This window comes from Hyperolius riggenbachi, chromosome 2 (assembly GCF_040937935.1).
Source record: "Hyperolius riggenbachi isolate aHypRig1 chromosome 2, aHypRig1.pri, whole genome shotgun sequence".
Lineage (NCBI taxonomy): Eukaryota > Metazoa > Chordata > Amphibia > Anura > Hyperoliidae > Hyperolius > Hyperolius riggenbachi.
Genome location: NC_090647.1, coordinates 215,519,330 through 215,545,627, shown reverse-complemented (window position 1 = coordinate 215,545,627; position 26,298 = coordinate 215,519,330). Strand labels below are relative to the sequence as shown.

Below are 26,298 nucleotides of genomic sequence, written 5' to 3'. Positions count from 1 at the left end.
GGAAAGTGGAAAACTGCTCTGAAAAATGCTAGATCAGAGCGGTTTTCCAGGCGTTTTTGTTAAAGTAGCTTTTCAGTAACAGCTTTACTGTAACAATATTTCTAATCTGCTACACAACGCTCCAAAAAAACGCTAGGCATGTTTAGAAAACGTCTGTAAACATGCCTAGAATTGCTCTGAAATCTGTTTCAAAAACCTCTAGCGTTTTTGCAGATCTGCTAGAGGTTTTTGGTGTGCGCTGGGCCGAACACAATGAAAACTAACAAATAAGACTCCATAGCCCAAAGTTAAATATTTGGGTGTATTGATTTCATCCTGTTTAAAATAACAAAACAAAAAACATTCAGCTTTGTGTAGGGATTTTGAGTATGAAATGGGACCACATGGGAGGTAGATTTAAAATGGAGAAGTATAATATTATTTTTTATTTTATGTAACGCCGACATCGTCTGCAGTGTTGTACAGAGTATATTGTCTTGTCACTTAACTGTCCCTCATAGGGGCTCACAATCTAATCCCTATTATAGTCATATGTCTATGTATATATTGAGTAGTGTATGTATTGTAGTCTAGGGCCAATTTAGGGGGATGTGGGAGGAAACTGGAGTGCCCGGAGAAAAGCCAAGCAGACAGGGGGAAACATACAAATTCCATGCACATAGTGCTCTGGCGGGTATTTGAACCAGAGACCCAGCTCTGCAGGGCAAGAGTGCTAACCACTAGGCCACCGTGCTGCCCAGAAGTATAGCAATCATTTGCCATTATTTTTACTGACATAATTAGGAAAACAATTGTTAAAGGAAATATGACCTTTTATTTATTACACCCATGCCATCCTGGATATAAACCATTAAAGAGAACCCGAGGTGTGTTTAAAGAATGTTATCTGCATACAGAGGCTGGATCTGCCTATACAGCCCAGCCTCTATTGCTATCCCAAACCCCCCTAAGGTCCCCCATGACCTTTTATTTATTACACCCATGCCATCCTGGATATAAACCATTAAAGAGAACCCGAGGTGTGTTTAAAGAATGTTATCTGCATACAGAGGCTGGATCTGCCTATACAGCCCAGCCTCTATTGCTATCCCAAACCCCCCTAAGGTCCCCCTGCACTCTGCAATCTCCCATAAATCACAGCCGTGCTGAGGCTGTGTTTACATCTGTAGTGTCAGTCTCGGCTGCTCCCCCGCCTCCTGCATAGCTCCGGTCCCTGCCCCCATCCCTTCCCTCCAATCAGCAGGAAGGGAAGGGATGCAGGCAGGGACCAGAGTTCTGCAGGAGGCGGGGAGAGCAGCAGACTGACACTATAGAGATAAACACAGCCAGCTCTGACAAGCTGTTTGTCAGCAGCGTGGCTGTGATTTATGAGGGATTGCAGAGTGCAGGGGGACCTTAGGGGGGTTTGGGATAGCAACAGAGGCTGGGCTGTATAGGCAGATCCAGCCTCTGTATGCAGATAACATTCTTCAAACCCACCTCGGGTTCTCTTTAAGGCTGAACTAGTTGCAAATAGTCCCACTGCTTTGAAATAAATACTAGAGTGCAGCATATATAGTCAAGGTTTGTTGTTCAGCAAAATCAGCAGATTGGCCAAGAATGGTATTTCATTTTCTTTAACAAAGGCAGAGAGAAGCATGTTAAATTTATTAATGTTGAAAGAAACAGTTAATCGAACAATCTGTTTTTGTTCCACTCGATATCTGCAGCTGCAGGGCTCACATTGAAGAATACTGTAATTCACAATGTTATTAGATTACACAGCCATCCAGTGTGTTTCATGAAGAATGCGTGTTAGTGAGTCCAGGCTGTAGATAGGAGGCTTCCCGCAGAGTGTGTTTCCATAGTGCTGATCTGCTTCCAGCGCCTCTGTTTATTAACCTGTGACTTACCATATGGCTCTTCACAGTCATTCCGCTTTGCACAGTCTGAATACTGTGGGATATTGCTTCTAAAAATAACCTGCTTGCTCAGATTTTGTTTTGCGCTAACCACCTGAATTTCGCTCCCCACTGTAAATGGCAAAATATATGTGAGTTCCTTTCATGAAATGATGAAATATAAAACTCGCCAGAATTTCCTTGGGGACTTTTTAAAGGTTTTCTGTTTGGCAGTTCGATGAATATTGCTTCCTTAAGTTTTATAATCTGTGCACCTATTTTGGAAAACTCAGGAAAAGGCTCCACATTTTAATTTGTGCAGAAGAAGAGAACCTGTATAAAAGTTACATCTAAATAGGTTCTTTCTTTAAAGATCAACTACCTGTTCACACTGAATGTGGTGCAGAACAGCGGATACTTCCTGAGTGGTGTTCAGTTACTGGCATTGGTTGGTAGGGATGATCAAGGAGATGCAAATTTTTATGCAGTTTGAAAATGGACCAATCATTTTAAAACCAGGTTTAAATTGATTGGTTCTTTTTTCAAGCTGCATATATTTGCATAAAAATTTTGCATAAACTAGAAAAAATTTGCATCTTTGATCATTACTACTGGTTGGATGTTTGGTACATGTGAGTGCTGAGAAGTACCTGCGTTGGACAGCAGTGAGTATTGCGCTAATTTATTAAGGTTGGAGAACACTGGCGACACATTTACTGTAGTTGTCACTAGTAGGGATGGTCAATGAGATGCAAATCTGCATTTATTCAAATTTTTGTATGCAAATGTATGTACTGTTCCCAAAGGGAGATGCCATCTTAATATAATTTTAAAATTCCTAAGCTTTGGCAGTGATGAAATACTCTAAACAAGACTTGTATGCAAATTAGGAGTCTGAGTCGAGGAGTCGGTGGAATAGTAAGCTGAGCAGTTGGATAATTTTTGTACCGACCCCACAGCCCTGTTTTTGACAAATACTGTTCAAATTTCAGTCTAGAATCTTTAGCTAAGCTTCTGTCCTTTTTCTTATTTAATAAAACATTAATTAACCCGGATGTTTAAACAAAAGGCAGAAAATGAATAACCAGAACTTAACTTTATATTTGTTTTTTCTTTTACTGCTTTTGGATTGTTGTAGTTGAAATTTTATACTCTGTGTCTGCCTAAGCCTGACAGTGCGTAGTTTTTCAACTTTCGCATTCTGCACTGACCCGCCGATCACACCGCAGCAGATCACTCGCCCTGCTGTTGCTATGACAGCAGAGCTCCGGGAGCTGGTCAGGAGCCGATTTAATTGATTCCTGACCCTGTGATCACTGTGGGCCAATCTCATTTTGGCTCACATTGATGAAATCGGCTCCTGAGCAGTTCACAGAGCTCTGCTGTCTAGGGCTGCTCAAATCCGGATCCAGGAGACACCCGGATAGTTGCTATTTGGATATCTCCCAGTAAACCTGTGCGGGGTGGGGTCAATCTTACCTGTCTGATGTCTTCTTCGTCCGTCCCTGGTGCCTCCCACGATGCGGTCCACGTGCATCACGTGACTACAAACACTTCCTCCTTCAACCCGGGAGGAGGAAGTGTTTGTCAAGTGACCGCCGCGTGGAACGCTTCGTGGGAGGCACCAGGGACGGACGAGGAAGACATCAGACAGGTAAGATTGACCCCACCCCGCACAGGTTTACTGGGGGATAACCATATAGCAACTATCTGGGCGTCTCCCGGATCCGGATTTGAGCAGCCCTAATGCTGTCCTAGCGACAGTAGCACGAGTGAGCTTCAGCAACGGGACAGCATCGCATTCGGCAGTATGTTGTCAGAAATCCCAGTTTTTGTGTTAGCAGTCCCCTAGTCCTTCAGAGGCCAGAAACGGCTGGTACTGAAGTGGTTAAAGTTTAAAGTTATCGCAAAAGCGTGTATAAATATCCTTCATGAATAGGGCAGCTCAGTCAGTACAGGGGGAATTGAGAGCAGGAAAAAGCTCCAGGGTACCCGCCTATCTTATTGCTTCATACTCAGGTGACGTGCTAAAAGTTTTGCTACAGATCTGGGGCGGAGTTTTTACACCTAAAGCCCCATCTACACAATACGATTCTTTCTGCAATTCGATTAAGATTCTGTTTACGATCCGATTAAATCCGACATCTCCGATCGGGATTCAATTTGATTCAGTTCGATTTGCCGCCTTTTGCAATTGCAAATTGAATTGAATCTAATCTAATCCGGATCGGACATGTCGGATTTAATTGAATCGTAAATAGAATCGTAATCAAATCGCACAAAGAATTATATCCTGTATATGGGGCTTAAAGAGAACCCGAGGTGGGTTTGAAGAATATTATCTGCATACAGAGGCTGGATCTGCCTATACAGCCCAGCCTCTGTTGCTATCCCAAACCCTCCTAAGGTCTCCCTGCACTCTGCAATCCCTCATAAATCACAGCCACGCTGCTGACAAACAGCTTGTCAGAGCTGGTTGTGTTTATCTCTATAGTGTCAGTCTGCTGCTCTCCCCGCCTCCTGCAGAACTCCAGTCCCCGCCTGCATCCCTTCCCTCCCTGCTGATTGGAGGGAAGGAATGGGGGCAGGGACCGGAGCTATGCAGGAGGCGGGGAGCAGCTGAGACTGACACTACAGATGTAAACACAGCCGCACAGCACGGCTGTGATTTATGAGGGATTGCAGAGTGCAGGGGGACTTTAGTGGGGTTTGGGATAGCAACAGAGGCTGGGCTGTATGGGCAGATCCAGCCTCTGTATGCAGATAACATTCTTTAACCAGCTGAGCGGTCTGGACGAGCTCAGCTCGTCCAACACCGCCAGCGGCTGCCGCTCAGGCCCTGCTGGGCCGATTTTAATGAAATAAAAAGCAGCACACGCAGCCGGCACTTTGCCAGCCGCGTGTGCTGCCTGATCGCCGCCGCTCTGCGGCGATTCGCCGCGAGCAGCGGCGAAAGAGGGTCCCCCCAGCCGCCTGAGCCCAGCGTAGCCGGAACAAAAAGTTCCGGCCAGCGCTAAGGGCTGGATCGGAGGCGGCTGACGTCACGACGTCGGCTGACGTCGATGACGTCACTCCGCTCGTCGCTATGGCGACGATATAAGCAAAACAAGGAAGGCCGCTTATTGCGGCCTTCCTTGTTTATTCTGGGCGCCGGAGGCGATCGGAAGATCGCCTCCGGAGCGCCCTCTAGTGGGCTTTCATGCAGCCAACTTTCAGTTGGCTGCATGAAATAGTTTTTTTTTTATTTAAAAAAAACCCTCCCGCAGCCACCCTGGCGATTTAATCAGAACGCCAGGGTGGTTAAACACACCTCGGGTTCTCTTTAACAAAATGTCAGGATGTACATAAAGAAAACTATTTTGTGTAATGAAGGGAATTCTTTGTCTGGCCACATGGAATGCAGTATTGTTGTTCAGAGACGACCCTTATTGTTCTTTTTTTTAGGGTCTTGTTTCTTATGAGGCACAAGCATGTTGTTTAAACAAAACAGAATAAGATTACACAAACGTTCTAACGGCTACAATTTTTAATGGGGATTATGGAAAATACAGCATGCAAAGCTATGAGCTTGATGTGAAAAATGACTGCTGATTAATTTTGAAGTCCCTCTGTCTTCAGTATACAGTGAGAGCTTCTGTCTAATGCATCCCCCTTCCCTCCTTCCTTGTTGAGCTGCAGTCTTAACCAGCTTATAGTTCAGGGCGAGGACACAGGATTGGCGTGGCTTGCTGTTTTGATTGCTTGTAGGGTAGCTGTTGTGAACTTGACAACCACTGAACCACTATTCTGAGTTCTTAAAATTGAATGTGTTGCTTCGCAGTAATGATACAAAATTAATACCCGAAAGTGCTTTACTTTTGTTAGCTTAATCTTTGTCACTATCGCTTAATTCTGGTAGCATGTTTTCCTTTTTGTTAAGCTTACTGTCCATGTTAAGCCTGTCTTGTATTTGTGATTTTAATTGGCTTACTCCAGTACAAGTGACATGGTGTTTGTATAGATGTGGTATAACTGTACATTTTATTTATAACTGAATTCCTTTTGTGGTGCTAATGCTAGGTTACGTTGTGGCAAGCATTTGTTGTCATTATGCTCAAACAAGCTGGTTTGTAGAAGCAATTCCAAGCAAGAAGTCGCTAAACAGTGAAGACTAGCAGAAAGCAAAATGTGCTAAATTCCAGTCAGTTCACAGTAGGCTGCTGTTGGTCTCTTCTTGCTAATGTTTTTGAGCACAGTGATTTTTGGTGCATTTGGGGCGCAGTTATATGATGCATAATTACGATGGTCTTTGAGTAGTGTTTAGAGCTGATTGTATTGATTTAGTAGGTGGGAAGATTGGAGCAAGAGAAGGTTTAATGTCAGGGATGCTTAAGCCTGGTAAATGAGGGAATTGGCAGTCTAACTTTCAAGCGATGGATCTTTCTGATCGGTACCGATTGGGGAATCAATTACTAAGGAAGGGCAAACCGATGTACATGTCTGATTGCTCTTGCATATGATCTTTTACGTCCAGCAACACCCATCAATATACCATGAATGAATGAGGCCAGCAGCTCAAAACCGGTCCTGTGCATTTCTGTAATGTGAAAAACATGCGGTTTTATGTAATTTTTTTCTGCGTACGCATTTTTATTAATCTGCCTTTTCATCTAGAGAAAACGGGAAGAGCAAATACATTACTAGATATGTGTTATATAAAAATGCACTGAAGGCTGCATTCACAGTGGGATGTTGCGGAGCTGCATTATAAACTCCTTATAACGCAGCTTACCACACTGCAATGCTAATCCTATGCGTCGCTCACAGTGTGACATCAGCGTGGCGTTCTATTCTGTAGCGTTATGGTAATGCTAATTGCGCACGTTACCAGGTACAGGAAAGCATACTTTTCATTGCCTGTATGCATTCCTGTACCTACTGTATGCGACTGTAACGCATCGTTAATGTGCGTTTTTTTTTTTGCTTTGCAATGCTGCTCTGTGACTTTAACGTTGCATCACAACACAACGTCCCACTGTTAAATGCAGCTTAACCACTTCACCACTGAGGGGTTTTACCCCTTGAGCACCAGAGCAATTTTCACCTTTCAGCGCTCCTTCCATTCATTCGTCTATAACTTTATCATTACTTATCACAATGAAATGAACTATAGCTTGTTTTTTTCGCCACCAATTAGGCTTTCTTTAGGTGGAACATTATGCCAAGAAATATTTTATTCTAAATGTGTTTTAATGGGAAAATAGGAAAAAATGTGGGAAAAATTTATTATTCAGTTTTCAGCCTTTATAGTTTTTAAATAATGCATGCTACTGTAATTAAAACCCATGAAATTTATTTGCCCATTTGTCCCGGTTATAAAACCGTTTAAATTATGTCCCTATCACAATGTTTGGCGCCAATATTTTATTTGGAAATAAAGGTGCATTTTTTTCAGTTTTGCGTCCATCCCTAATTACAAGCCCATAGTTTATAAAGTAACAGTGTTATACCCTCTTGACATAAATATTTAAAAAGTTCAGTCCCTAAGGTAACTATTTATGTATTTTTTTTAATTGTATTTTTTTTTATTAAAAAAATAAATAAATTGGGGAGTGTGGGAGGTAATGAGTTAATTTTTAATGTATAATGTATTTGTATATGAAAAATGCTTTAGGGTGTTGTTTTACTATTTGGCCACAAGATGGCCACAGTAAGTTTTTGTTTATGCGACCTGCAAGCGTACAGGAAGTACGCTTGCAGGAAGTTCAGGGATGCTGGGCAACTTTTTTTTTCACAATGATTGCGCTGCTTCTCGTAGAAGCAGCTGATCATTGTGGGGGGCTTAGATCAACAAACGGGAAAGGTTTTTCCCGTTCATTGATCTCCGGGCGAGCAGGCGGCGGTATGCACGAGCGCGGGGGCGCGCTTACGAGCGAGCAGGAGCGCGGGAGCGGCGTCAGGTACGGATTTCTCCGTCCCTTGGTGGTAACAGGGTGGAAAAAGGGACGGAGAAATCCGTACCGCTTGGTATAAAGTGGTTAAAACTCATACCTATTGTGTCTCCTCAGGAAACCATTGTGTGTGATTTGTATGCAGAAAGAAGCCGAAAACTGTACGATTTTAAAATGCACATAGAACACAAATTTTGACATATGTGATATAATGTAAGGCTGATCATTATACACAATCTTGCATGATTTTTCACTATGCGGTAAAATGGCTGGGATGCAAATAAGCGTGCTCTGTGCCTTGGAGAGAATGCAAGGCTGAAATACCTACAAAAAGCGAATACTTAAAGGGATACTGTAGGGGGGTCAGGGGAAAATGAGTTGAACTTACCCGGGGCTTCTAACGGTCCCCCGCAGACATCCTGTGTTGGCGCAGCCACTCACCGATGCTCCGGCCCCGCCTCCGGTTCACTTCTGGAATTTCAGACTTTAAAGTCTGAAAACCACTGCGCCTGCGTTGCCGTGTCCTCGATCCCGCTGATGTCATCAAGAGCGCACAGCACAGGCCCAGTATGGTCTGTGTCTGCGCAGTACACTCCTGGTGACATCAGCGGGAGCGAGGACACGGGCTTGCAGGCGCAGTGGTTTTCTGACTTTAAAGTCAGAAATTCCAGAAGTGAACTGGAGGCGGGGACGGAGCATCGGTGAGTGGCTGCGCCAACACAGGATGTCTGCGGGGGACCATTAGAAGTCCCTGGTAAGTTCAGCTCATTTTCCCCCGACCCCCCTACAGTATCCCTTTAAAGTGGTCTAACACCCAGCATTTCAACTTTGCTTTAAAAGATTGCTTACAGCTTAGAAACTATTATGCCAGATTTTTTTTTTTAAGCAGAAATTCATTTTGTTTGGAATGCAAATAGACCTCTGAAAAGCCTGTCTGGGAAGCCCTCTGTGCTCTTTCAGAGATGTTTGTTTATTTACGTTGTAAATACATTTGTATCTAAACCTCAGCACGGACACCGATTTCTAGCTAAATGCAACACTAAAATGTCATGTTAAAGGGATACTGTAGGGGGGTCGGGGGAAAATGAGTTGAAGTTACCCAGGGCTTCTAATGGTCCCCCGCAGACATCCTGTGCCCGCGCAGCCACTCACCGATGCTCCGTCCCCGCCTCCAGTTCACTTCTGGAATTTCTGACTTTAAAGTCAGAAAACCACTGCGCCTGCATTGCCGTGTCCTCGCTCCCACTGATGGCACCAGGAGTGTATTGCACAAGTCCAGTATGGTCTTTGGTCTGCTCAGTATGCTCCTGGTGCCATCAGCGGGAGCGAGGACCAGGCAATGCAGGTGGAGTGGTTTTCTGACTTTAAAGCCAGAAATTCCAGAAGTGAACTGGAGGCGGGGCCGGAGCATCGGTGAGTGGCTGCGCGGGCACAGGATGTCTGCGGGGGACCATTAGAAGCCCCGGGTAACTTCAACTCATTTTCCCCCGACCCCCCCCTACAGTATCCCTTTAAACCTATTCAGTGAATTTTTGCTAAAAAAAGAATCTGGCATAATAGTTTCTAAGCTGTAAGCAATCTTTTAAAGCAAAGTTAAAATGCTGGGTGTTAGACCACTTTAAGGAGAGGAAAGCCTCTGGATTCTCCACGCTGTACTGCCCTGCTCATGCCTGAAGGGGAGTGCGGCCCCGATTTGATTACTGACAAGCCCTTGTTAGTAATCTTCAGGGGTCTGCGCTTAGCGAAGGGGGACCGGAGGATGGCATGGGAAGCCTCTATAGGATGCTTACTTCTTAGCTTAGAGTTTACTTTTGTACCCAAGGCTCACCTCAGATACACTTTTTAACCACTTCCCGACCGCCGTACAGACAACTGGCGGCCGGGAAGTGGACCCCGCAAGGACCGCCGTATTGACAAATGGCAGCGGTCCTTGTAGGGGCATAGGCGGCGCGATCGCGTCATTCGTGACGCGATCGGCCACCGGGGACTGGCTCCGCCCATCTCGCGCTGTAACCCGCCGGCCGTTCGGAAGCGCCGGCGGGTTCCTAGCACCCGGATCGCCGCATACAAAGTGTATAATACTCTTTGTAATGTTTACAAAGTGTATTATACAGGCTGCCTCCTGCCCTGGTGGTCCCAATGTCTGAGGGACCACCAGGGCAGGCTGCAGCCACCCTATGTCGCACCCAAGCACAGGGATTCCCCCCCCCCTGCCCCAGATCGCCCACCCCCCAGACCCCTGTTTGCACCCAATCACCCCCCTAATCACCCATCAATCACTCCTTGTCTATCTGTCAACGCTATTTTTTTTTATCCCCTGCCCCCTCCTGATCACCCCCCCTGTGTACTGTATGCATCTATCCCCCTGATCACCTGTCAATCACCCATCAATCACCCCCTGTCACTGCCACCCATCAATCAGCCCCTAACCTGCCCCTTGCGGGCAATCTGATCACCCACCCACACCAATAGATCGCCCACAGATCCGACGTCAGATCACCTCCCAAGTGCAGTGTTTACATCTGTTCTCTACCCTAAACACCCACTAATTACCCATCAATCACCCCCTATCACCACCTGTCACTGTTACCCATCAGATCAGACCCTAATCTGCCCCTTGCGGGCACCCAATCACCCGCCTACACGCTCAGATTGCCCTTAGACCCCCCCCTTATCAATTCGCCAGTGCAATATTTACATCTGTTCTTCCCTGTAATAACCCACTGATCACCTGTCAATCACCTATCAATCACCCCCTGCCACCCATCAATCACCCCCTGTCACTGCCACCCATCAATCATCCCCTAACCTGCCCCTTGCGGGCAATCTGATCACCCACCCCAATAGATCGCCCGCAGATCCGACGTCAGATCACCTCCCAAGTGCAGTGTTTACATCTGTTCTCTACCCTAAACACCCACTAATTACCCATCAATCACCCCCTGTCACTGCTACCTATCAGATTAGACCCCTATCTGCCCCTAGGGCACTCAATCACCCGCCCACACCCTCAGAATGCCCTCAGGCCCCAGCCCTGATCACCTCGCCACTGCATTGCTTGCATCTATTCCCCCCTCTAATCACACCTTGAGACACCCATCAATCACCTCCTGTCACCCCCTAGCACACCTACCCATCAGATCAGGCCCTAATTTGCCCCGTGTGGGCTCCTGATCACTCGGCCAAACCTTCAGATCCCCCTCAGACCCCCTTCCGATCACCTCCCCAGTGCATTGATTGCATCCATTTCCCCCTCTAACCACCTCCTGAGACACCCATCAATCACCTCCTGTCACCCCCCCCCCCCCCCCCCCAGCACTCCTATCCATCAGATCAGGCCCAATACAACCTGTCATCTAAAAGGCCACCCTGCATATGACCGGTTCCACAAAATTCGCCCCCTCATAGACCACCTGTCATCAAAATTTGCAGATGCTTATACCCCTGAACAGTCATTTTGAGACATTTGGTTTCCAGACTACTCACGATTTTGGGCCCGTAAAATGCCAGGGCGGTATAGGAACCGCACAAAGTGACCCCATTTTAGAAAAAGACACCCCAATGTATTCTGTTAAGTGTATGACGAGTTCATAGAAGATTTTATTTTTTGTCAAAAGTTAGCGGAAATTAATTTTTTTTTTTTTTCACATAGTGTCATTTTTCACTAACTTGTGACAAAAAATAAAATCTTCTATGAACTCGCCATACACCTAACAGAATACCTTGCAGTGTCTTCTTTCTAAAATGGGGTCACTTGTGGGGTTCCTATACTGCCCTGGCATTTTAGGGGCCCTAAACCGTGTGGAGTAGTCTAGAAAACAAACGCCTCAAAATGACCTGTGAATAGGACGTTGGGCCCCTTAGCGCACCTAGGCTGCAAAAAAGTGTCACACATGCGGTACCGCCATAGTCAGGAGAAGTAGTATAATGTGTTTTGGGGTGTATTTTTACACATACCCATGCTGGGTGGGAGAAATCTCTCTGTAAATGGACAATTGTGTGTAAAAAAAATCAAACAATTGTCATTTACAGAGATATTTCTCCCACCCAGCATGGGTATGTGTAAAAATACACCCCAAAACACATTATACTACTTCTCTTGAGTACGGCGGTACCACATGTGTGGCACTTTTTTACACCCTAAGTACGCTAAGGGGCCCAAAGTCCAATGAGTACCTTTAGGATTTTACAGGTCATTTTTGTTTCAAGACTACTCCTCACGGTTTAGGGCCCCTAAAATGCCAGGGCAGTATAGGAAGCCCACAAATGACCCCATTCTAGAAAGAAGACACCCAAAGGTATTCCGTTAGGAGTATGGTGAGTTCATATAAGATTTTATTTTGTCACAAATTAGCGGAAAATGACACTTTGTAAAAAAAAAACAATTAAAATCAATTTCCGCTAACTTGCGACAAAAAATAAAATCTTCTATGAACTCGCCATACTCCTTAGGGCCCGTTAAGATCACAAATGCGGATGGCCATGCGTGCGGAACGCGTGCGGACTGCAACGCGTACGAACGCATGGCCATCTGCGTTTGTGTGCGTTGCGTGGCTGATCCCATCACTGAAAAGTGAATGGGACAGCCACGCGTTTTAGCAAAATCTGCGTGCAGCATGCGTTCCCGGACCGCACAGGTCCGGAACGCATGCAGTGTGAACATCAGACATTGCACTCTATGCAATGTCTGATGTCGTGCGTATCGGCCACCTGCACGCGTTTCCAAAACGCGGCTGGAAACGCGTGCAGTATGAACGGGCCCTAACGGAATACCTTGGGGTGTCTTCTTTCTAAAATGGGGTCATTAGTGGGGTTCCTATACTGCCCTGGCATTTTAGGGGCCCTAAACCGTAAGGAGTAGTCTTGAAACAAAAACAACCTGTGAAATCCTAAAGGTACTCACTGGACTTTGGGCCCCTTAGCGCAGTTAGGGTGCAAAAAAGTGCCACTCATGTGGTATCGCCGTACTCAGGAGAAGTAGTATAATGTGTTTTGGGGTGTATTTTTACACATACCCATGCTGGGTGGGAGAAATATCTCTGTAAATGGACAATTGTGTGTAAAAAAATAAATAAATAAATAAATCAAACAATTGTCATTTACAGAGATATTTCTCCCACCCAGCATGGGTATGTGTAAAAAATACACCCCAAAACACATTATACTACTTCTCCTGAGTACGGCAATACCACGTGTGGCACTTTTTTGCAGCCTAACTGTGCTAAGGGGCCCAAACTCCAATGAGCACCCTTAGGCTTTACAGGGGTGCTTACAATTTAGCACCCCCCAAAATGTCAGGACAGTAAACACCCCCACAAATGACCCAATTTTGGAAAGTAGACACTTCAAAGTATTCAGAGAGGAGCATAGTGAGTCCGTGGCAGATTTCATTTTTTTTGTCGCAAGTTAGAAGAAATGGAAACTTTTTTTTTTTTTTTTTTTTTGTCACAAAGTGTCATTTTCCGCTTACTTGTGACAAAAAATATCTTCTATGAACTCACTATGCCTCTCAGTGAATACTTTGGGATGTCTTCTTTCCAAAATGGGTTCATTTGGGGGGTATTTATACTATATTCTAGCCCCTCATGAAACATGTCAGGTGGTCAGAAAAGGCAGAGATGCTGGAAAATGGGAAAATTCACTTTTTGCACCATAGTTTGTAAACTCTATAACTTTTACCCAAACCAATAAATATAGGCTGAATGGGGTTTTTTTTAATCAAAAACATGTTTGTCCACATTTTTCGCGCTGCATGTATACAGAAATTTTACTTTATTTGAAAAATGTCAGCACAGAAAGTTAAAAAAAAAAATCATTTTTTTGACAAAATTCATGTCTTTTTTGATGAATATAATAAAAAGTAAAAATCACAGCAGCAATCAAATAGTACCAAAAGAAAGCTTTATTCGGGACAAGAAAAGGAGCCAAAATTCATTTAGGTGGTAGGTTGTATGAGCGAGCAATAAACCGTGAAAGCTGCAGTGGTCTGAATGGAAAAAAAAGTGCCTGGTCCTTAAGGGGGGTAAAGCCCACGGTCCTCAAGTGGTTAAAGCCACAACTACGGCCCTAACATGCAGACCTCAGAAATCTAGAAAATCAACTGAAGATGGTTTACTGGCACAGCTACTCATTGATTAGTACAGTATATAGATCCGTGTTCTTCCCAGAATTTTTTTCCAGCGCGTGGCATGAAAAAGTAGCCGGTTATAACCTCACTTCTATCCCTTCATTGATAGGACACTCTCCTAAATATCTGAAAAATCTTAATTTAAAGGGACTCCGAGCTCAGACTAAAAATACAATTTGAACTTACCCGGGGCTTTCTCCATCCCAGCCCTGGTCGGGACGTCCTACGCCGGCCTCCTGGCTCTTCTCCCGGCGGCTGTCCGCAAAGCGCGTACAGGCCGGTCCCCCGGGCGACACTGGCGAGTGTCGGGCCTTCTCCTTCCTTATACGGCACAAATGACATCACACGCCGGCCGCCGCGCGTCATGACGGCGGCCGGCTGACAGCACGGCGCATGTGCGATTAAACCGCGCATGCGCCGTGCTGTCACGCCGGCCGCCGTCATGACGCGCGGCGGCCGGCGTGTGACGTATAAGGAAGGAGAAGGCCCGACACTAGCCAGTGTCGCCCGGGGGACCGGGCCTGTACGCGCTATGCGGACAGCCACCGGGAGAAGAGCCAGGAGGCCGGCGTGGGACGTCCCGATCAGGGCTGGGATGGAGGCAAGTTCAAATTTTATTTTTAGTCTGAGCTCGGAGTCACTTTAATTGTATGGGATAATGTCTCTCTTTGGTACGTCCATAGATTTAAGATGAAGCTTTGCTCAGATAAACCTGCACGGCTGATTCAGCTTAGTTTGATCTAACGTGCATACAAAACTTGTGTGTGTAAAGCAACCCATACACTTTTAGATTTGCAGCAGATTCGACCGTCAGATTCTTGTCAGATGCTTGTCAGGTCGAATCTGACAGGAATCTATCTATGTGGCACAAACGAAGAATAGATTTCAGAATAAAATGAACCGCTAAGGGCCATCAATCTGCTACTAGCAGCCAATCGACTTAGAACCAAACAAGTAAATCGATTGAAATCGGCCAGAAAATGATCGCTCATGCTTCCTGCTGCATAAATTTCTAGCAGATATCAGAACTGTTGAATCGGCCATATATTGATGGCAGAAATTGACTAGTGTATGGTGTAAGAATTTGTTGGTTGCTATTGGCAACATCACCACACACCTTTTGCTCCGGCACCAGCAACTCATCAGTGTTGCAACTCACAGCGACATCGTACAGGAGATAGAGCGGAGACAGCCTTCTTCACCTTTCAAAGGGGTTTTATTAAGCATCTTGTGTTACAGTTTGATTTCTTCAGAGTATAAATAGTCTTTCCTATGTACATCACATATATTTACAGCATACAGACAGGAAGCTAATATTCTAACTAGGAAGCGTAGAGAGAGCCGGATAGCTGGAAAGTATAGTACCCTTTTCCCTCCAGTCTCCCTAATTTATATGAACATCAAAGAGTTAAAGAGTTAAATTCTGACATCTGAGCCATACCCCCCAAGCCTACAATTGGCTCAGATCACTCGTGGTGTCATGACACGCACCTAATTAATTAATTAATATTCCCTTGTTCTATACCCTAGTTACAAAGAATGCAATGTTTTTTGTAAATATCGGCTCGGTTTATTCCCGTTGACTAACTGACCCATTATGTGGCCTTCTAGAGACCTATGTTCCTGGTAACTCGCTGCATCATTTCTTCTCCGAGAAACTGCTTAAAGAGACCCTGTATCTCAAGTCTTTACTTTACTTCAGTACCTGAGGCTAGAATTCAAGTATACTTACATTCTAACATATGGGTGCCTTTAGACCCCCTGTGTAAATTGGGGACATTGATGTCACATGATTCTTTGCTGTGCAGTTCCCCATAATCCTTGTGTGTGAGATGCCTCATTATTTTCTACCAGAGAATTTTCTTCATTGCTCTATGCAAACTCTCTCTGCAAGTGGAAAAGGTTGCACCTTTTTTCTCCAGTAATTAAAACTTTATTCAAGCCTAAAATCAAAATAAAAAAGTTTAATGACCAGATCTGTCAGTTGATTACTGTTAGTTTAGTTGATTATCAAACTGCTGACTTTGCACTGCTTGATTTCTTCCCTCCTCACAATAAATCACCACCACTTCTGTTGGTGGACTGGGAAAAGGCAGCCTGGGAGGATGACCTAAGACTATCATGGCCATATATTTAAAACCATCAGCATATAAAGAAGTGCTGACTTCTTCGTAACCTCAAACTGACATATGGAGAGATGAGTCCTCTAGCTCAAGCTAGCTTTTGAGTTGGTTATTGTAGTTGTTGAAGCATTAGTTATTGGCTTTAGAAACTCCATGGATGTATTTGGCATATAGCATTAGGCAAAATTTAAACAAAAAAACTAGTCTGTCTGCTGGTGGGTAATGCCTCCCCTCACAGTCTCCCCCCCCCCCCCCCCCCCCCCCCCCCTCCCCACTAGGCTTTAAAATCCTACAACTCCTTTTTAAATATTCCAGCTGTTTTGCTAATGTTCGATAATTTGCACTCCATTAATATAAAACCATATGTCAAGGGAACTTGCCAGGTTATTCATGTTGAAAGTTTTGCTGGACACATTCACAGTTGTTTCATTTCATAGGTCTTTATGTGACGTTATATTTAAATGCGCCGACAGTGATAGTGTAATGTGCTTCATGAAGTTTGCTGTGTTTTTATATTGAGCCATTCACGTGTGCATTACAGCATGTGTGTGTGGTGGATCAATGCGCCTGAGTGCATTTTTCTGTTGGCTACTGATGCGTCTTTACAGCATTGTGCTACGAGGTATGGAGTTCTGAGCGCTGCGGTTGACTGAAGTTATATCTGAAAGAAATCTTAGAAGTGATGTGTTCTAGTGTATTAGTTACGGATTACTGTTGAACGATCCATACTCACTGTATAAATTCAGGGCTGTTTAATATTCCATTCCTGTATGGTAGTGCTTTGTGCCAAGTGTCAGACATGCCTGGGTGTTGGTGTATTCTGTGACAAGTCTGGGACAACAGCCAAGAGCAGCTGTTCTGTCTCAAAAGACACACTTGTGTCTTCCTTCAGAATGAAACCTATGAACTTGGCATTTATCTCCCACTTTCCTGCTGTGGTGTGCAGTGTTAAAGCGGATCCGAGATGAAAAACTAACTAGAACAAGAAGTTTTAAATCACTGATGGCTAACACGGTACAATACCCTACTGCTATAACTATAACAAGTAACTTGTCTATATATCTTCTCTAAAGTTTAGATAGTTTACACAGCAACTCTAGTTGCAAACAGCTTTAATAGCATATGATTGATTATCACTGTGATACAATGACAGCAGCCATGTTGTTTGTAAGCATTACACAGAAGAAGGCTTATCTGCATCTTGAGCAAAAAAAACAAAACCTAACACCCCCCCTCACCTCTGCCTCTAAAATCTCTGGCTAGTAATACCTCCCCCTCCTGGCCAGACTGAGCTCCCATGAGCCCTTGCTACTGTCTGAAAGTGCCTTGGCTCTCTGAAAACCTGTGGGCGTGGCTTCTTTAGTTTATAGGGAATTAGAGTATTAAAACCAAAAAGTATTTGGCTTGAGGAATACCCTATAAACAATAGGAAAGGAACACAATTATGCAATGAGTAAAAGTTCATCTTGGATCCACTTTAAGATCATATTGTATGAACATACATGTAATTTAATATGCATGTGTCTAGGTAGAGGCCATCAAGGCCTAGTTCATGTTCCATCATTTTTGTATATTTTCCCCCCATCATAACTTAATGCTAGCATCATGAAGTAATTCAGACTTTTTATTTTTATATCTCCACTTACTTCTGGTTTTGTTATGTTGCATGTCTACACATTGACTAATACTTTTTTCTTAGTTGCTTATTCTGATGAACTTCCTTGTGGTCCGCCTCCACATTTTCTAAAGGAACCTCTAATTTCCATGTAAGATGTAAATGATAGGAGTAAACTGCATCCTCCATTCCACAGTCCATAGAGTAAACATGAACTAAACTTCCCTCCCCTTGTTCATGTATCATACCATACCTCCCCAGTGTTCTCCCCAGAAATTTTCTCCAGCCGGGTGGCATGAAAAAGTAGCCGGGTGGTGTGCAACAGGGGGAATGCAGGGCCGTGTAAGCTCTGCTTACAGCATAGGAGGAGGAAACGAGCCGATATCAGACGGGTGCTTACCAAAATTAGCTGGATGGAGGCCTGGTGAAAACACTGAGCCTCCATATGACTCTTGCTTTAATGCTAGGTACAGAGATGCTAGGTGAGATTTATCGGCCGATTTACTGTCAGATCGATTACCGGTAGTTCCAACATGTCCGATCTGCTTTCTGATCGATTTCCGAGCATTCTCCGATCACTTCAATAGAAAATTGATCGGAAAATGCTCGGAAATCGATCAGAAAGCAGATCGGTCATGTTGGAAATAATGTAGCTGACAGTAAATCAGCCAGAAAATTTCATAGTGTGTAACCAGTATTAGATATGCACCATCTGTCTTAAAGTGAACCTGCCAAGTCAAAACCAGGAAAAACAGTTTTTTGGTTGTTTTTAATGTGCTATCACAGTGCTTTTTGTTTGCTTTTGAAAAAAAAAAAATACAAAAATAGGCTTGATTTGCAGTACACAAATCCGGTTCACAGTGCAGGTGAAACGGACATCATATTTTTCACACATGTCCAGAGCTTGACAGTTATACGTATTGGGCATTAACCACTATTGTTCCGTCAATGTTTTGGGGGTTGGTTCCTCTACCAATCTGATTGGTAAGGTTTTCAATATTTGTGGACCCCATCGTTATGGAACCACAAGGCTCAGCATGTCCTACAGATTAAACTGACAAGCTGCAAACTCACTAGATACGAACTGTTTTTTTTTTTTTTATGTAAAGCTCAGCATGGTGTGAAAGGACATGCTGGCCCCTTGAGATTCCAGAGGTTTATTAGTGTATCCTAAGGGTTAAAAAAACAGGGGGTGGGAATAAAATGTCAGGACAGAGCTTTAGGGCCGGTTCACACGGACGCTTGGCGGCGTCTACCGTCAAGCGTTCGGGACCCATCGGCTAAACTCTCCCATTCAAGTGAATAGGAGCGTTAAGCATTGCGCGGTTACGGTCGATTACCGTCGATTGCATAAACGCGGCGTTCTGATCCCGATTTAACGCATCGTTTCGGCCGTCCCTAGAAGCCGCATGCAACGTCCAGGGACGGCTAGCCGGCGCGGCTTCACGTCCCCCTACGGGGACGAGAAACGCCGATCGCGACGATCTCTGTACCGCCGCCACCGAACGGGACGTCACAGGATGACGCGACTTCCTGGCCGTCCCAACACCGCCTGCCGTCCGTGTGAACCGGCCCTTATATGTGCAAGCTGACCTAAGGTCACAACTTTTTTTTTTTTGCCTGTACCTATCAGATCAGACGGCTTTTTTCCCCCTTTCAGCGCTGCTGTCTGTGTGCTCTGTTCTCTGGGCAGCCAAAACATCCCGCTCTCTGCAGAGTGGAGATCTGCTCCGTGCGTCTGACACACGGGGGAGGAAGTGAGTGATTGCCTGCCCTCCTCTCTTCAGTCAGATGAAAGTGCCGTAATTCACAGAGATGGGAAAGTTAGTACGGCACGTAAATGTACAACAATTGTAAGGTGGGGAGGGAGAGAGACAAGTGACACAGACGTGAGGAGGAAAGGAGGCACTAAATACCAAGATTACAAGTCAGACGGGCTGTAGTTTGCCCAGCTCTGCTTTAGAGACACAGGCTCCAGCGTCCCTTCACGATTGTGCAGGCAAAGAGAGACTGTTTGCAATGTGCCTCGTTCCTGGAGGAGCACTGCGCTATGCAGTCAGTGTAACAGATGGTCCCGCCTATTGCCATGCCGATCCAATGAGTGTACGAGCCCGCCGGATAGCGCGAGATCTCGTACATAGAGGAGCTGAGCTTGCTGGGCAATCTGCTACAGAGGAGTCAGAACAGCGCTGGCTGTTGTAATATGCAAAATAGCAGCCGGGCGGGGCCTTATTTCACCCGGGCGGCCCGCCCACTTAATTGATCCTGGGGAGAACACTGTATGTATGTCTACATGTACTTCTCACTTCAGTTGTCTTTTAAAATTCCTAAGCGTTGGCAGTTAAGAGATGAATTTTATTTTACATACTTTCAATCAACAAGATTGTGATATGCAAATTAGAGGAGTCTGAGTCGGTGGAATCCTAAACTGAGGAGTCTGAGTCGGTGGATTTTTGTATCGACTCCACAGCCCTGGTATTATGTATAATTTTAAACTTGGCAGTAAACTATCATGAGTTAGGCCCAGTGCACACCGAGCGGTTTTTGGAGCGATCCGCCGGCCGCATCCGCCTATAAACACTTGTCTAATGTATTGCAATGGGATGGTGCACACCGGCGGTTTGCGGTTTTTGCCAAGCCGCAAACGCGCCTCCTGCTGCGCGTTTGCGGTTTTCGGAAGCGTTTCGTCCTCAATGTAAAGTATAGGAAAAACGCAAACCGCTCTGAAAAACGCTACTTCAGAGCGGTTTGCCAGGCATTTTTGTTACAGTAGCTGTTCAGTAACAGCTTTTACTGTAACAATATGTGTAATCTGCTACACAAAAACGCACGCAAAACCGCTAGGTATGTTTAGAAAACCTCTCTAAACATACCTAGAATCGCTCTGAAATCAGCTCCCAAACCCGCTAGCATATTGCGGATCTGCTAGCGGTTTTGGTGTGCACTGGGCCTCAGTGGTGTCTATCAATTTTTGTGTGCTCCTCAATGGTTCTTGGCCTGTGGGCATGTCCACCAACAGGAATGCATTTCATGCCACACGTAAACCTAAAAGGCAGGGCTGAATGTGTCATTGAGCAAAAGCAATAAATAGTTTAAACTTAAAGTAGATTTAAACATAAAATAAAACTGGGAAATATCTTAAAGCGGAACTGTAGATAGAAAATAAACACATTGTTTCACTTACCTGGGGCTTCCCCAAGCCCCCAGCAGCTGTACCGTCCTGCACCAGTCCTGCCTGAGCCTCCGTTCTCCCGCCGCCGCTCCGTCCCGTACCTCGACTTGTAAGTCGTGGCCAGCGCAGCCCTGCCAAGCATATCCTTTCTTCGCGCTCCCCTCTGCAATAGCGGGGAACGCAAAGAAAGGATACGCGTGGCTGGAGCCGCGCAGGCGCAGTGGCCCGGCGGCAAAGTAGCTGGCGGCGGGAGAACGGAGGCTCATTGAGAAGCAGCGCGGGACAGGAGGTAGCCCCAGGTAAGTGAAACAATGTGTTTCTTTTCTATCTACAGTTCTGCTTTAAATCATTTTTAGGAGACGGAAGATGGATGCAATCGTTTATTTCATTACCGGTAGTTCATTCTTGCCTTGGGTGTCTTTTAAGGTTATAAATACTGCTTACTAATAACTCTGGGAAACTGAAGCTTCATTCTGTCTTCCTTTTTATGCAAAAAATAATTCTGTAAAGAATGGCTTCTGCGAGCCCTCTGAGTCCACTTCTGGCCTCTTGCACACCGCAAGCGATTCCGATTCAGATTCCGCTTTTTAATCTGTTTTTACATCCGATTCAGATTCCGATTTTCAGTGTGCAGGGAGCAAACTGCAAATCTGAATCTGAATCGGATGTAAAAACTGATTAAAAAGCGGAATCGGAATCGCTTGCAGTGTGCAAGAGGCCTCTAACAGATCACCCTAGTAGACAACGGACTGTAGGGAGCAATTTGATTTTAAAAGTTTATTTCAGCTTAATTGCATTCCAAAAACTGGGCTCTCGTAATCCATGTTCAAAGTCTGGGCTTGTGAATCTGATGTAAAAGGTTATGTAGTTGGGCTGAGGGAAACAAACTTTGGAAATGTGAGTCTCATTTGGTCACTGTAGACCCCAATATTCTGAACAGCTGTTGTAATCAATGACCGCACTCTGATTTTTCACACTTTTGTTTTTCTAGGTATTCCGAAAAGACCTAATTAGTGCCATGAAGATTCCAGACTCCCAGCATGTCAGCCTAGATGAATATTACAGTTTTGCAGACACTTGGAAGCAGGAGTGGGAGAAAGGGGTTCAAGTTCCTGCTAATCCAGAGACCATCCCACAGGCTTCTCTCAGGTTAGTATAGAAATGTACACACAAATAGCATGGCTTGTGTTCATACTCATAGCAGGATGTCAACTGGTTAAGAGAAATGGAGTTCATTAAACTTCAAAGTAACAGTATGAGCAAAATAAAAGAACCAGTCATGGTGAAAATTGTGTATATACACGCTGGCAATCTCAATGTTCACTTCAAAAAGTCTCCCGCTTTTTCTGTGGTTAGCACATTTTTCTTGTATTTGTAAATCTCCACTTATGCTAGTAGGGTTGATTATTTAACCAATTGACTCTAGCATTTGGTTATTTTACCATCTGTGAGTTAATTGATCAGCATCTGTTATGCTGGGTACACACTATGAGATTTTCTGGCCGATTTACTGTCAGATCTATTTATTTCCAACATGTTCGATTTGCTTTCTGATCGATTTACGAGCATTTTCCTGATTGATTTCCGAGCATGTTAATAGGACATCGATCGGAAAATGCTCAGAAATCGATCGGAAAGCAAATCGAACATGTTGGAAATAATCGATCTGACAGTAAATCGGCCAGAAAATCTGTGTGTACCCAGCATTAGGGTTTTATAGCAGGGCTGTAGAGTTGCAGACTAAGGTTAGTTTTTCCCTTCCTGGGTCAATTAAACTTTGCATACAATTTTTGCACATTACTGTCTCCCATGCTGTTGCATTGTAGAGCTTCCTCTTTCCTTCCTCAGTCACCCTTTCATTCAGTGGCGTGGGGTCCAGAAAGAGTTTCTAGCCACAATCTTTAAATCAGTAGTGCAAAGCTTGTCATCAGTGTGAGACATGGTCATCAAATACCTGCAAGCAGTGAGACTTGGCCACTTTTACACTGTTGTGGTGTGATTGTTAGACGATTGCACTGCAATGACCACGGCAAGTCAATCGATCATTATAGCTCCGGTGCAAGCAAATCAGTGAGGCATACATTCAATTGAAAATATGCCTCACTTCTGGGTTTAACGCGAACAACACACCGGACCCACCATAGCGCGATCAGTGTAATAGCCTCGTAGGGCTATCACTACTTCTGGGACGTGATGTGTCATCTTTGGGCACGCGACATACTGCTGGAAGAGTAAAGGGTCCATACACGCGCCCAACAAGTCAGAGAACAGACAACCAATGCAATGGAAACTACTTTACCGGCAACTTTCTTGAAAAGTTTAGAAGTTTCCACACATAATGCAAATAATGTTTAATAATGATTTAAATACTGAGAACGCCAATGTAAACGACAGTATCCATGATATGTTCATATTCAGTAGAAATGTAGTAATGTTGTTCAAATGACATTGTACACACGTGGCCCATTATGTCATTTGGCTACATTTTTGCACGATTCCCGTCCAATATGGCAAAATCTGTAATTTGTCGGACGTTTTACATAGCTTAAGCTCAGCATGTGTACAAGGCTTAAGGCATGGCACCCACAAGCGCTCTTTCAGCAGGGATTTATACTTTGTAGGAATCACTGGCGATTCCAAAAGTGAATGGGGATGATCCCACAAGAGCCATTGCAATTTGCCAAAATCACACGCATGCAGCATTTTCAGAGCATTTTTCATAAGGGAAAGCAGGGCCCCAAATCACCTTACCTGAAATTGTTCTGCTTTTAAGTTGCAAAATCGCGGTAAAGAAGGCTGTCGTTTTTTTAGAGCGTTTTGCAATCTCAAATGTGCCCATACCTAATGGGATGGAGTTATACAGTACTGGCATATACTTTCGTTTTACTTGGAATGCAAGTATTGGTGTCAGGCAATTCCTGTTTAATCCTTATTTTAATACATTGTATTGTTTTATCAATAGGGTCATTGCTGATAAGGTGAAGGAGGTGCTATATTCACGGCCTCGAAAGTACATTCACTGCTCAAGCCAGGAGACCTCAGAGCCTGGGTACATTAACATCCTAGAGCTGGCGGAGAGCATGTGTAGGTATGACCTAGACGATATGGACCTCTTCTGGCTTGAAGAATGTAACCTTGAGCTTGCTGACATGGGTATGTATGACACAATCCAAATATTTGAGCAGTAGTCATGCTGTGTAGTCCAAGCCCCTTATGCAGCCTTCTTTATATTGTGGTTACTTCAGGCTGCACTCCTGTAGATGAGAATACTATGGAGAAGACCTTAGAAGTACTGGAACGCCATTGCCATGAAAACATGAATCACGCCATAGAAACTGAAGAGGGTCTAGGTATAGAGTATGATGAGGATGTCATCTGCGATGTGTGTCGTTCCCCTGACAGTGAAGAAAGCAATGAAATGGTGTTCTGTGATAGCTGCAACATCTGCGTACACCAGGTAATTCAGAAACTACTTAATTCATTGCAAATACGCAGCACTTTCCTGGTGTCAATGGGACCAGCGTTAGTATGGACATTATAGGCAACAGAAACATGGCACCTTAAAGCAGAACTAAAGTCAAGATAAAGAAAACCAGGTACTTGTTTATTAGCCTGTTGACCTAACAGCTGATTCGAGCGGATGCTATTAGTGGTGAAGAGCTAGTGTAGGCCATCTCAGAGGTTAGTGTTAGATATCAAAGAGAGTAGGTTAGTATTAGGTAGAAGAAAGCTTTGTGTTGGGCATCGGAGAGAGGAGGTTAGCATTAAGGTAGCTATTGATGGTGCAATTTTCAGCGAACAATCTTACTTTCAATAAGATCATTCAGATCTAAAAGTAAGATTGTATTTAGTCAATGCACATCGCAATTGCAGGATTCAAAGTTGCGATCATATCTAAACCATTTAAGTTTGTGTCTATGGAAGAAAAAAAAAGGCCAGTGACTATTTCTGTAAAGGGGTTTTTTACCCTTTCGTGTAAAAAAAAAAACAAAAAAAAAACTTTCACTTACCTGGTGGTTCTACCAGCCCCTTGCAGTCGTCCTGTCCCGTGCTTTCACTCAAGGGTGCTCATGTCCCCCGATGCGGGTCACTTTCCCATTATTCATCTAACTAGAAAAACACAACTGCGTGGCTGTGGCCGCGCACGTCCTTGCTCCCGCTTGCACCTCTGGGAGCTTCCGGCGCAGTGCAGTTTTCTCATACTGTTCAGCAGTTGTGTTCACGTTTAGTTAGACGAATAATGGGAAAGTGACCCGCGGCGGAAGACAGGAGGATCCCTGCGTGACGGCACATCTGCAAGGGGCCATTAGAAGCCCCAGGTAAGTGAAACCTTTTTTTTTTTTTTTTTTCACTAAAGGTTAAAAAAACCCTTTAAAGGAAAAATGTAAGCTGTTAAATTCTGACAGAACCAACAGGTTTTGGACATCGCCTCATGGGGGATTACCAAGGTTTTCTTTTGGTTTCAAAATCTTTGTCAGAAGAAAGTACTTTATTTTTCGCTGGAGTGGTCCTTTAAGGAATGATTGTTAATGCTATCGTTTAGGATTGAGTAGGCCTACCATCTAATCTGTTTTCATACGATACAATCTGAATAACCTGATTGAAAACCTGAACGTTTACAAAAAATTGTACCGCTAATAGCTACCTTTAGGCATATGAGGGAAGAGGTTGGCATTTGGGCATCAGAGAGGTTATAACGTTAGGCAATGGAGACAAAAGGTTAGTGTTGAAGCTGGTATTTTGGGTACCGGTGGTGTTTTGTTAAAATGGGTGCAGCATATAGACTGCAATGTATTTTGCGGCTGTAGGTGCACCCACAGAGTAATTTGAGTACTGGTGGTGGCCCAAAATATATCGGTAGTAGAAGGCAAAAGTATTGTCGAAGAGAGTTGGAAAGTGAGAGAGATATGGATGCTGCCATATTTATTTCCTTTAAAACAATACCAGTTGCCTGGCAGCCCTGCTGATCTTTCTGACATTAATATTATGTAATTACCTGAGTCGCTCACCTGAAACAATCACCCAGCTAATCTAGTCAGACTTCAGTCAGAAATACCTGACCTGCATGCTTGTTCATTGTCTGTGGTTGAAAGTAGAGGCAGATGATCATCAGGCTAGCCAGGCAAATTGCTTTGTTTAAAAGGAAATAAATATGGCAGCCTCCATATGCCTCTCACTTCCGGTGTCCTTTATAAGATAAAACTTAAAAGAAAAACACGTTGTTGAAGGTACACTTCCAATTGTGCTAGTTTCATTATTTTGTTCTGCTTTAAAAATTAACTTCCAACTCTAAATGAGAACAGGATATGGCTCCTCTGTCCCCGCAGGGCACATTGTTGCAAGAAGCTCACTAAATACAGTATAGTATTTACAGTTCCACAAATGAGACCTCCCTGAAGTTGCTGAGTAGATGCTATTCTACTCCAGCTCGTATACATCAATTTCAGTTTT

At 44.4% G+C, this 26,298-nt stretch overlaps 1 protein-coding gene across 5 annotated transcripts in view; it reads left to right on the top strand.

The window, feature by feature from the left end:
* The window catches only part of JADE3 (jade family PHD finger 3), a 78,646-nt gene that overhangs the window by 28,113 nt on the left and 24,235 nt on the right, over positions 1-26,298 (top strand). For 3 of the 5 annotated variants that reach the window (XM_068268118.1, XM_068268116.1, XM_068268117.1), the window contains exons 4-6: positions 21,839-21,996; positions 23,810-24,000; positions 24,093-24,304. In XM_068268118.1, coding sequence (XP_068124219.1) covers positions 21,839-21,996; positions 23,810-24,000; positions 24,093-24,304 — 561 coding nt within the window. The other 2 variants (XM_068268120.1, XM_068268119.1) reach the window with 2 other exon arrangements.